This window comes from Merops nubicus, unplaced genomic scaffold (genome assembly GCF_000691845.1).
Source record: "Merops nubicus isolate BGI_N331 unplaced genomic scaffold, ASM69184v1 scaffold9277, whole genome shotgun sequence".
NCBI classification, from domain to species: Eukaryota; Metazoa; Chordata; class Aves; order Coraciiformes; family Meropidae; genus Merops; species Merops nubicus.
The window spans coordinates 174,841-186,886 of NW_008622297.1; the positions used below are offsets into that span (position 1 = coordinate 174,841).

Here is a 12,046-nt window from a genome sequence, read left to right on the forward strand (position 1 = left end):
CCAGCTCTGCATGCCAAGAACTCTCAACGAGAGGGGACTAAACACCTAACATTATTTACTGTTTGCAGATTTTACAGAGGCAGATCATTCAATCTGAACAATTACAGTATCAGAAGACTCCCCTTAGACAACTCCTGGCATTCCAACAAAGTCATGCTGACTGCTGTGCTATAGAACCTCATTTTCTAGAAGGTGCTATATAGCAAAGAAAACAAGTTAAACTACCAGCACATCACAGAAAACTTTGTGTCTTGAGAACTTCTTGAAAAGGCAGAAATGTAACTGTACCTTCTCCCGTGTAAGCATTATAATATAGTCTCTAATTACATGGGCATAGGAATCAACAGAATTTCTCCCAGGACTTCTCCAGTTCATTCAGTGAACCTCCACCTTTTGAGCTATCACAATAGCTGCTGATGAAGACAGCTCACCTTTTCTCAAAGTCTTAGCTAAGCTCATGAATAGGGAATACTGAGTACCTGTTATACATTCAATTTTGGTATCATTAGGGAACCTCACCTATGCAGTACTTATTGGATCCTTGCTTTCCATGATTACTTTTGTATATAAAATAAAAATCAATAAAATGTAATCAAAAAATACAAACAAGATAGCTAAAATCCCCCTACCTCCAGATGAGCTAAGACAGGAAATTAAATTCATCCCTCCTTACAAGCACGTTTCCTGCAGCCCACATTCCTTCTGTGCAAAGCTCTACGCTGGGGTCACAGCTGAAATGAGCTGGGAGAGGTTATCCTGATGCTAGCACATGTGAAACATGGACCTGGTCCAACCCAAATTAAGAAACCCTTTCTCAGGTTTGTCTTCTGCTGTGACATTTTAGAGGATACAGAATTTCTTCCCAGGGTTTCTGGGTATATGGAGGTGGACAGCCTGGAATGGACAAAACAGTTGGATGAGACATCTATACTGAAGCTGGAGGAGAGTCAGTGAATGGCCACTGGCTTAGGGCCAGTTAGGCCATTAGGACTCCAGCCTGTAGTCACCACTGTCTGTAATTATTCACTGGACTTATTTTTCACCTGGGATAGACTGTTAAAAAAGCAGAGCCACACATAATAACCTGCCAGAAAATGACCACAGATTCTAAGACAAATTAGACCTAGCACAAAACCCTCCCAAATTAACATGATGTCTTTATCAGTTTTCTATATTTTTCTCATAATTTTCATCATTATTCTTACACATTTGATGAGAGCTGTCTGTTGCTAACTCTGGTTCTCCCAGGGGTGTGTAGTGAGCTGACATAACTGTGACAGTGATCTCAACTCTCTGCTTCAAGAATTCATGTTCTACAAAATCTGCAGACCCTGGGCTGCTGCTGAAAAAGGTGACCCTCCATCCTTGATCTCTTCTGGCCCTGCTGCAGCCTCTAGAAGCTAAAGGTTCAATATGCACCAGATGAGAGTGGCTGTTTAACTAAGGCTTCAATTACTCTTCCCAATTACTTTTAGCTAGGGAAGGAGTGGTAAAGATCAAGAGAAAACAGCCAACATATCAAAGTATTCTGGAAATGTGAAGCACTATTTTAAAGGATATTCTTCACACTGCATTGCTAAAACCATATAAAGCAACAATCAGCTCTTATATCTATATAACTTACTAACATATGTATATAAGATAGTATCTCTGTGCTTTTTGTGTACACATCTATAATAGGTGTCATCCAACTTTCTCCCATTCCACATAAGAAATCCTACAGGTGATGGAGGGATACCACAATGGCATAAAAAGGTACTAGCACTACTCATAAACTCCTTTACTCTCCTGACTACTCAGTCCTGCTGTGAACTGTTAAGTCATGCCAAGCTACATTCATGGGTACTTCACCTTTACCACCTTCCTTAAGATGATATGCACATAGCAGTGATGCAGCTCTGAGTGTCAAGGTAGGAGATGGTAAATGCTGTGTAACTGTAGATTAGTATTTCAAAAGGGTAAGCCCTGCGTGAAGGAATTAGATTTTATTTTAGTTTTGGTTTTTTTTTTTACCTGCTTCAAAAGCCAGTATCAGCAATTCAATGTCAATTGTCACTTCTCCCATTTCCAGTAACATCATGCTCAAACAAAAGAACACAGGAATAGCCTCACTCTCTAAGGAGAACCCCAAAATTCTTCTGAGATTAAAGGGAATCTTCTTCATAATGACAGTCAAATTTCTGTGGTATCTCCTTCATGTAAGTGTCAGAGATATAGGAACAGAGTCCACCTCAGAGATGCCAGACTATCTACATGCCTTTGAAGTGCTTTCCTGCAGTCTTTTTGTTTTTAAATGGATGAGTCTCTTTCAAACAGGTGAAAACATTTGCTAATAATGCCTTTATCTAATAGCTGTTGGTTAATATTTCATCTCTTTTCTTTTGATTTGCCTTGAGATAATAACAATAAACCTTTTTTTTCCTAGAATATTAGCATGGAGTAGGATGATTTCAAGAGAGATTCTGCATTTCCTGATAAATAGTTCTCAAAAAATTAGAAAAGTGGGTCAGCATGTAAAAGAATGAGGCACCAAGGCTTGGTTCATACTAATTTATTTTGGCTCAGCATCTCAAAAGGTTCCCTCTCAGAGGGCACATTTAAGTTTTAAACTGAGAAATAGAAGTTTGTGACTAATTGCTTTCAAATGGTGGAATGTAAACGCGACTTCTGAAATGTTTCATACTCTCACATCATCACAACTTATAAAGTCATAGAAGCATGAAGGTTTCAAGTAACAAAGGAAGGGAGAAGAAAAGCCCAAATGGCACACAGTATGAAACTCTACAGCTACCCAGGATAAATGCATTTACAGCTGATCATTACCCATACACATCAGAAGCAGAAATGGAGTTAAACTCTTATTTCAGAATCAAATTAACATATTACATCTCTCCAACAACACGGATCTTAATGTATTCTGTCAGCATCAATGATGTTGTGTGAATAGCCAGTTTTCTAGGGCTGAATAATTATTTTCAGAAAGTAACTTTGGAACCTCATAGAAGATATCTCCCTTCCCCTTTCCCTCCTGTCTCCCCAGTAATAAAAATAATATTTAAAAAAGAGGAATATCTTTTTCTGAGAATTCACATATCACTCTATCTTTTAAGGGAAAACAAAACAAAACAAAAAAAATCAAATAATCTCTTGGATTGCCCTAAAATTACCTGAACATACAGCTTAACACAACCCTTCACTCACCCTGCCCATCTAGCTTTTTGAATATCATACCTGAATATATCCCATCTGAAAACACACATGACTTCTACATCTTTTTCTTGCTTTTGATTCATCAGGATAAACTGAAGCTTATGTAATTCAACATGATATGATAGGAAAATATACACTGGAAATTATTTTGGCTACATCATACATCTTTTCTCTAATTCCAGGGGGTAGAAAATTTTCTTTCTAAGTAATAAAGTACCTCTAGCTGATAAAGTCATATAAGCACATGAACAGCAAGGAAAAAAAATAATGGTGATCTAAAACATGAAACTATTTTTATGAAGCATTTTGATGAACACCAGCAAGAGACATAATGTAATTATCGTGGCTATTAGGTTGTTATTTATGCCAAATTTGTTGCTTTTGTTGCTTCAGAAGCATTTTAGGACTATAGCACTCTTGAGAGTCTATCAAGTGTACTGGCAGATGCAACAAGTAAGAGAATGAGGCAATAGCTCACTGCTGTTACAACATGAAAACTAAATGTTAAATAACTAGATTTAAAAATGAGAAATATAGGGCACTAACGATAATTGTATAAATGTAATAAAAAGAAAGTATTGTGTAGGAAAATCAAAGGCTATGCTGCCATATGTTTTCCTGTCCCTGGTTATTATCTAATATTGAGTTAATTTCTTGTATTATAAAAGTGTTACAAAAATCAAGCACTGAAATACAGTCTCATGAAACAATGAGCCACACAGGAATAAATGAGGATTACAGCCCAGAAAATACTGTCACTGTATCTCACAGGGTCAATATTATCACAGACTGATCCAATCCCTCATAATTCAAAATGAAAATAAATTTCTTAACTAATAGCAGGACCAGCATCTGCTTTCAAGCAGCGTAAGCCAGTAACTTCTTCAGAGCTATAGAACTGGAACCCAAAAGTGCAAGCAGGAAAGCATCAAAAGAAATGTAATTTTTGTAACATTTCCCACAGTAAGTATATGGAAAAGGAAATCGCTGAGCAAAGCTCATCCATCATAGAGTTCAAACACATCTGGAGATAAGGCAGTAAACGGTCATATCCAGACATTAAAGTCCTACTCAGAGATGGGCAAGTTTTGGCTATAATTATTTTGAACTTGCCTGGATCAATGGCCTCATTTCTGCCCTAAACACAGAGAACAATAATGTATTCTTCAGTGGAATAACAAACATTTGTACCCAAAAAATATAAGCACGAATAAAATATTTTAAGAGGATCATGACACTCATTAATATCAAATCAGAACATCTTGCTTAGTGTTTCCACAGCAGCTATGAACAGAGGAAAGGGCTGTCAATCCTGTTTTACAGATGAGGAAAATCCATTAAATCTGCATCTTTCGCCACTTCCAATACTATCCAAACCTATTCCATCTGGCATCCTTCCAATCCATTAGGAAACAGAGAACAAGACAAGAACCCAGTTTTTCCACTTTTGCCTGTTCTTCTAAATTATCACAAGCACAGCAGAGTCACTCAGTTTCAGGTACAACAAGAAAAAAACATGAACCCAAGGAAACATTCAAAAATGCAGTACTCCTTTAATCTCATCTTTGTATTCTGTTCACCTTATTACACAGGGAATTAAGGAAAGATCAGACAACTTGCAAAAGAGCTAAAGGATGGCATATATTAGGATGTATCTCCCCAGTTCAATCAGTGGTTAAATATTTCCCAAGTCACCTTTCTGAGCCACTGGTTAATTCCCACTACACCATATTCTATTTGTTTTTTTGGTCATCTACATGACAATAGAGGGATGGAAGATAGATGCTGCACAGAGAAGAACAGAAGTGCTGTGCAGATGCTACAAGCAGTAAGCCCATCTAATAATCTCATGGGTCAGGATTTAGAGTGTTACAAAATTATTATTGCTTGAGACTGAAATCAGAATTGGGAAGAACTTTATAATTGCTTCACCATTAATCTGGAACACTGTCGCAAGCCCATAATGAGCAAGGCACTGAGAACTTCAAATCACATTTGACAGATGTGCTTAATTAGTTATTCTCATACAGATTCATAATATTTGCTGTTAATATTCATTCTAAACCACCCTGCTGGCTGTGATAATATTTATATGTTAATCCTGTTACGATAAGCTCTCAGTGCCAAAACCTCTCCAAATAAAATGACTGATATATTTCAAACTTTGAGACAGAAATGCTCAGGCATACTGGTGAAGTTTGCCACTTGCACAAGTGCCTCCTTAATCTGTGAAATTACACCTGTCACAGAAAGTTAGCTTTATTAACACTACTTTCTGATCCATGTAAAACGATCAGGAACACAAAGGTATTGAATGTTTAGTTAATTAACATTGCCACCTTTGCATTCATGTGATCAGACTCCTGATTTTTAAGAGCAATTAAACAACATGCAGACAGTTTGTCAGGTTTCTAAGTGAGCTATGCAGGTAAGAGACATCAATTATAAGTTGTTATCCATTGTGCCTATTCAGTGACATCAAACATGTCTAGGTAAGGAAAAAGTTGCTTCCCAAAAAATATTGAGCGTGCTCTTTCCCCATATAATGCTTGATCTTGCTTCTTAAAAATGAAGAGCAAAATAGATATGACTAAATTTAAGGAGGAAAACAACATACTGAATAATACATTGCAAATACTCCACATTTGTTTACAAACAAGGAGGAAGAAGTTCTCGTAAGTGAGAAAACCACAAAATCTCAACTGGGAAGTCAGATGGAATAAGTCAAACTAGAAGTTATACGAGAGCTACACGTATACCTTGTCATCACTTGATTTTCCAGGAAAATCTAAGATGTGTATGAGATCACATTTAATAAACATGAAGCAATGTTTATACCAAGCATGTGAAACTACACGGAATCCACAACCACTGCATAAAAGGAGATATAGTAATTATTTTTGTGTGTACAAATGGTCAATTTGAAGGCTTGCTGCTAAATGATGAAGAGTGACAGGAAAGAAGTTCCCAAACCTCAACTCATCCATGAAGTTGTGTTATATGCAAGGAAGAGAGATCAGGTAAATGCACTGTATAGATGCAAGAAGATAAAATGTGACTGAAAGTTTATTGTTGAAATAATCTTTGATTCTGATCCAAAGCCCATTTTCAGTCAATGAAAATATTCACACTGTCTTCAAATAGCTTTGAACTGGGATTTTAAAGAATCTGCCTGCCACATTGTGCTAGACAGTAGGAAGCTCTGACCTTGGCATATATACACATTGCTTCTTTGAGCAATAAAATTCAGTCAGGTATGAGACAATATACGGTTTAGATGAGAAAATTCAGAATACTATAGCAGAGAAATTGTGTAGAATCTGAGTTACAACAAGGAGAAAGTGATTTATGTCATGATTATGACGGGAAACTCTTCCCTTCTTTTTTTTTTTCATATACCCAGATTGCAAAGACAGGAAACTTCCTAGTTGTTAGGCTCAGAGAGTATTCATTTAAAAATGCTAAACCACATAAATTCCCAGAGCCTATAATATTTTGTAAAATTTCAGAAGTAAATCACAGCACAGAACATCCACGTTCTAGGCAGATTTTCTAACAGCAATGCCAAACAATACATATGCAGGCAATTGGATCCTATAAATATACACTTGACATACAGTTCCAGAAACAATGAACAAGAAGCAGCAAATTATATAAAAATGTATTCATTAAAGCAATCAGTTGTAATTGGAAATGGAATATCCAACCTTCTAGATGAAGGCTAAGACAGGCCAGTGTCCTATGTAAATTGTTGCACAATGGGAATGGAAGATGGAAAGTTTATTCCCTTCTGCGGATTAAAAATTCATGGAAATCTCACCAACAAAAACGTGGGTTTCATTTTCCTCTGGGTAAAAGACAAAATGAAACAGACAAAAAATGCAACCATAAACCAAATCCACCAAAAAAAAACGCAAGGAAAAATTAAAAAAACCCAACAAACTAAAACATGCCACCAGAAACAGCCCTATAATTATCCTCTGCTATAAAGCCTGGTAGCAACTAATCTGAAGAGATTAAACTAGTCACAATCAAATTCTAAGATATGAAACATGTTCTTTTAAATACTTAGTAAAACCAATATTTCCTTCTAGTTTTAACTTTCTTTGAGTATTAGGGTTGAATAACATTTTGTTCAAAATGTGATAGAGCTAGCAAGGCACTACAAAATAAAGACAGCCACAGATTTTCCAAAAGCATTTTCATTATGCACTATAATAAAACTTATTAAAATCAAGGAAAAAAACAACCATTAGTTATTAAAAGATAGACTGCTGGAAATGACCTACCTGTTTTCAGAGGCAGCAGATTTCCTCTGGCAAACAATAACAGCTGGTGCATATTTCCCAGTATAGTCCATGCTTTCTCTGATGTCCCATAAGTATGGGCTGCTGGCTCTTACACTGAAAACGTTCACACCTTTCTTCACCTTTGCCCTAGGAGGAACAAGAGGATATTTCACCAATTAGATAGAAAATGTCAGCTCGATCTGTTACTTATTTCTTCATTATTTTCTCATTACTACCCCACAGACAATGTTCCCACTTATTAGAATTCGACAGTATTACAAGGCAAAGAGATGAGAGAATTAATTAAGAATTCCATATTTTGAAGAAATTATATCAAGCTAGAAATCTTATTGAGCTAATGGTAATCACAGCTTTAGTCATAGCTAAATTGCAGAGTGGATAGGTTCTGGAGCATGCTCTTCACTCCTGCTCTTCCATTATCCACGCTGTGGGCACCACTGAGCACATTAAGGCCCTCTCTTGACTAAAAGTTATTGTATTGGACTGAAAAATATCATTTTTGTTGTAAGAAAAGTCAGGTTGTTTCTGGGGCTTAAATATGGACTGAGGAGCTATTGCTAAGTTTCATATTATAAGCAAAAATCTACCTTTTCTTCTCCCCCCTGAAGATAACATCTCATATTTTTGCTCCCATTTTCATCATCTTTATGAGCCCACAACATTTCTTCTTTTTCTTTTAATACTGTTGGGTTTAACTGTTCTTTCAGCTCAGAACCTAAAAAATCTTGGAAATGTTCTTATTTTTCCAAAACTGACTGGCCTCTTCGGAAGTCTGCTTCTATGTATGAGGCTAAACAACAGGAAAAGCTGTATGACCAAAGGTTACAGTCATGACAACTGGACAGGCTCCTACTGAGAAGTACTTTCTAGTTCATATGAGTTACCACAATACTTCTGGGTTTGAATAACCAGTGGAGAAGAGAAGCAATATATACGTATATGTTTAAGTATCTGTTTTATTTCCTCTTAGCAGATGTTGCATCTCTTAATTCCTTCCCTCGCTTTCTTAGAGCAAATATCTAAATATGTATCTTAAGACAGTACTGAACTAGTCCACAGCTATATAACAGTAGCCAATCGACTGAATTAGGAGCTTCAGGTGCTGTAAACTTCTGTGTTCCAAATGTGTTTACAAAAACAAAAAGTCCATTGTGGACAAACAGCCTCACGTATGAGTTGTCAGGAAATGACAGTTTAATTATATTTGCTTAAAGTCTCATACACAAAATCCATTCAGTGTTATGGCAAGTTCTCAATTCTGGAAAAAAAAAAAACACCACACAAAGGTATGTGATTTTTTGTATACACAGCTGCTGCCATGCAGAGTTGCTAATATACTAAAACAAGCACTATCAGCTCTGCCTCTGCATGAAATTACTTGTGAGATCTTTGAAGGACAACATCCACACAGATGTTTTCAGAACAAAAAGCCAAAGGATTCTTTCAATTGTTGGACAAAAAGGGTTACATCTCATTTCTTCTACCACTAAGTCAATAGCAGTGGCTGTAATTTCCTTAGCACACCTGGAAGAATTATTACACAAAGAATGCCAATTTGTGCTCAAGTTCTTCTATGCTAATTTCACAAAATGGGTTTTAAACAGGTGCAGTTACTGCTTCTAGACCACAAACATCCCCCAGGACAAGAGATCAATGGTCAAAGAAGAGTGGAAATTAAACTGCATTCCTGACCTCTTAGAGAAGGAGAGAGAGTGAGACAGAAAAGCCAGACAATCCAGGTGAAACATTTTTCATCATTTTTTTAGCTATTCCTACTGACCAACCACCGGTCTCATCTTTCTGGTCTGTCTCAGGAAAGGAAAGCTTCTGGGTGTCAACTAAGAGCAATGACAGAAAAATGATTCCCACTTGATGGGGGAAAGTGGGTGGCTCAGATCTTTCCCAGTTAAGCTGTCTGTGATTAAGAAACTCATACCCACCCCTCTGGCTCTCTAATGGAGTCACTTGTCTCTGCAGGAGCTGGCCACAGCTGATGAGAAGGTGCCGAGATGGGGTCTGGGCCACCTAGTCTGAGCTGATGTATTTGAAAAGGCAACTGTCTCGATGGAGCCAGCAACCTGTGCTCAGCATCAGCACAGGACAGAAGTGGAATCCCTCACAGCCAAAGCCTCCTTGCAAGGATGGTTTCATCTCACCTGGTCACACACGCCTTGAGCTCGTGCTGCAAGGCTGGCTCCTCAGGATTGCAATGGGGGTGTACTAACCCACTGGTGTAGTGCACAGCGTGACTGAGCACTAACTGACTGCTGTCCCCACGGTCTGCAGGTGACAATGACAGTGTCTAAGATTCTGACATGTCATGGAGCCTTATTAGGGCATGTGCAGAAATGTGGCTCCTGCTGCGAGACATGTGGAAGTCCCAAAGATATTAAGTCCTTGAATTCTCCTGGGCAAGATCTCTGGAGCTGGGGGAAAGGGTACATATCCTGGAAACCCAGGCAGATGGTAGCCTTACATAAAAGCAACCATTTTCCCATGACTGGAGGTTAAGAGCAGTTACCATGCCACAACGGCTACTTAAAAACACACAATAGATTATATTGACTATATAAAAACATAACTGTTGTATGTTTTATTAACAAAACTGGTAGAGAATCAAGAAAAAGAGCAGCCTTTGCCAACAGCATAGTCTACCTCGCTCTGCTGGCACACAATGCAATAGCTTTACTGCAATTGTGAAAACTCTGCAGGGTCCACGTACTGCTAAGTAAAGAGCCACACCTTGAAACTGAGGCAGTTTTTCATTTAGATATTAAAAACCATTTAAAAAAAAAGATTAAAATAAGCATATAAACACAGACACATAGCTGATACCATCTGCTTATTTTTGGTCTGGATTCCTTCAAATGCCAGAGTGATGAGGTAAATCAGAAAAATGGACACAAAAACAGTAAGCCAAGCTGAGATTGCTTATCCTTGACATTCACTTATCTGATGACAAACTGCTGTCCTGCACTGATTTCCAATGTTTCTAAACAAATGCAGATCCTTGTGTACAGTCCTTGGGGTAACTGCAGTCTATAGATCAGGATTACTTAGAAGAGTTTTTCATAAAGTCTAATTTAGTCATCTATTAAAAGCCCCAAACCTCTAATTGTACTGCAAACAATAACAGAAGAAAATTGTTGTTTTCTACAGAACTAGAGATTAGGAACTCTTTTGGAAGAATCAGTTAAATATACTTCTATAATTAGCAGAAAAGCTTCAAATCCACAATCCCAGGAAATGTAGTTTTTTCCCTCTAGTATGCCTCAGTGTTGGGGAATAACAGAGTTTCATTCACCCAATTTACAACGGCAGCAGCAGTTTGCAATTACTGAAGGGTGACCTGGATGAAACAGGGTTAATAATAACTGAAGGTATGTTATTTGTCAACAGATAAAACTGAAGATACCTGAGGTGAAAATACTATGACTGCTGTCAGGGCTCAATTACTTCCTTGCAAATCTGCTTTATTGAATTTCCTGGCTGTCACAGGGCAAGCTGGGTCTTCGACCCTTCAGCTGCTCTTGAGAGCACTCATGAGTCAGCCTCTTGGTTCAGCCACAGTTCAGCCTGCTAAGATTTCTCAACTGCAATATGCAAAAAGGCCTATGGCAAAGCTTCTTCATATATTTGCTCACAGTTAACAGTCTTAAGTACAACAGTTTGTACATTTGCTTAAAACACTGTGGCTGGGCACCAGCAACTAATGTTGTTTGAGCATTTTGTACCCATCACTTAATTTTGGGCCAGATTCTGCTTTGGAAAAGAGAAGGAAAGAAAGGATGTATTAGACATTTCAATTGTGGTTGGTTTTGGGGTTGGTGGTTTGTTTTTTATTTCAGGAGCCTATCCAACTAAACACTTTCACAGGTATTTCTACAAGCTGGTATTTACCTCTGGATCGCTGCTCGCAGTGCTGCACATCGGTTACTGAGAATCATGAGCAGCTCACCCCTTGCACCAAATCAATCATGGCAAACAAAGCCCTTGGGAGGCCTCAGATCCCTGTAAACCTATCAGTGCTGACCAGCTACAAACGAAGAGAAGGGAGAATGAAAAAAATAATAATAAAAAAAATGCAAAATCATAGAAGGAACTCCCAGAATCAATACATCACACCTGAAATCAAGGGAATATATTTCCTAAGTGCATAAAGATAGCGATTGCCAATTCTATCTCATGACCCACAAAACACCGTGTTTACTCTAGTGATAAAAGAGGCTTCAACTCCACCAATTAAAATGCAGGCAGTATCCCCTCTCATTTATCAAAGTGTCCGTTTTAGCATCTCCCAGTTTTTGCAGTTTACAAGTTAGCACTTAGCTTTCAGCCCGTGTCATTACTGCGGGCTGGTAATGGCTGTGAAATCGTTACTTAAGTGTTGGATCAAGTGGAACAGCTGGCTGGTGGGCAGGAACAGCACCACAGCACGTGTGCTGCTAAGTGCCACGGCACAATGTCAACAGAGTGTCTGGTCTGAAGCACCACAGGGAAGGGACAGAGAGAGGCAGGAAGACACC

The 12,046-nt window shown here is 38.0% G+C and overlaps 1 protein-coding gene across 1 annotated transcript in view; it reads right to left on the bottom strand.

Annotated features, from left to right (window-relative positions):
• The window catches only part of LOC103777191 (transmembrane protein 132D-like), a gene marked incomplete at its 5' end in the record, with an annotated part of 247,145 nt that overhangs the window by 140,914 nt on the left and 94,185 nt on the right, over positions 1 to 12,046 (bottom strand). Inside the window, 1 exon segment of the mRNA XM_008944733.1 lies at positions 7,500 to 7,646. Coding sequence (XP_008942981.1) covers positions 7,500 to 7,646 — 147 coding nt within the window.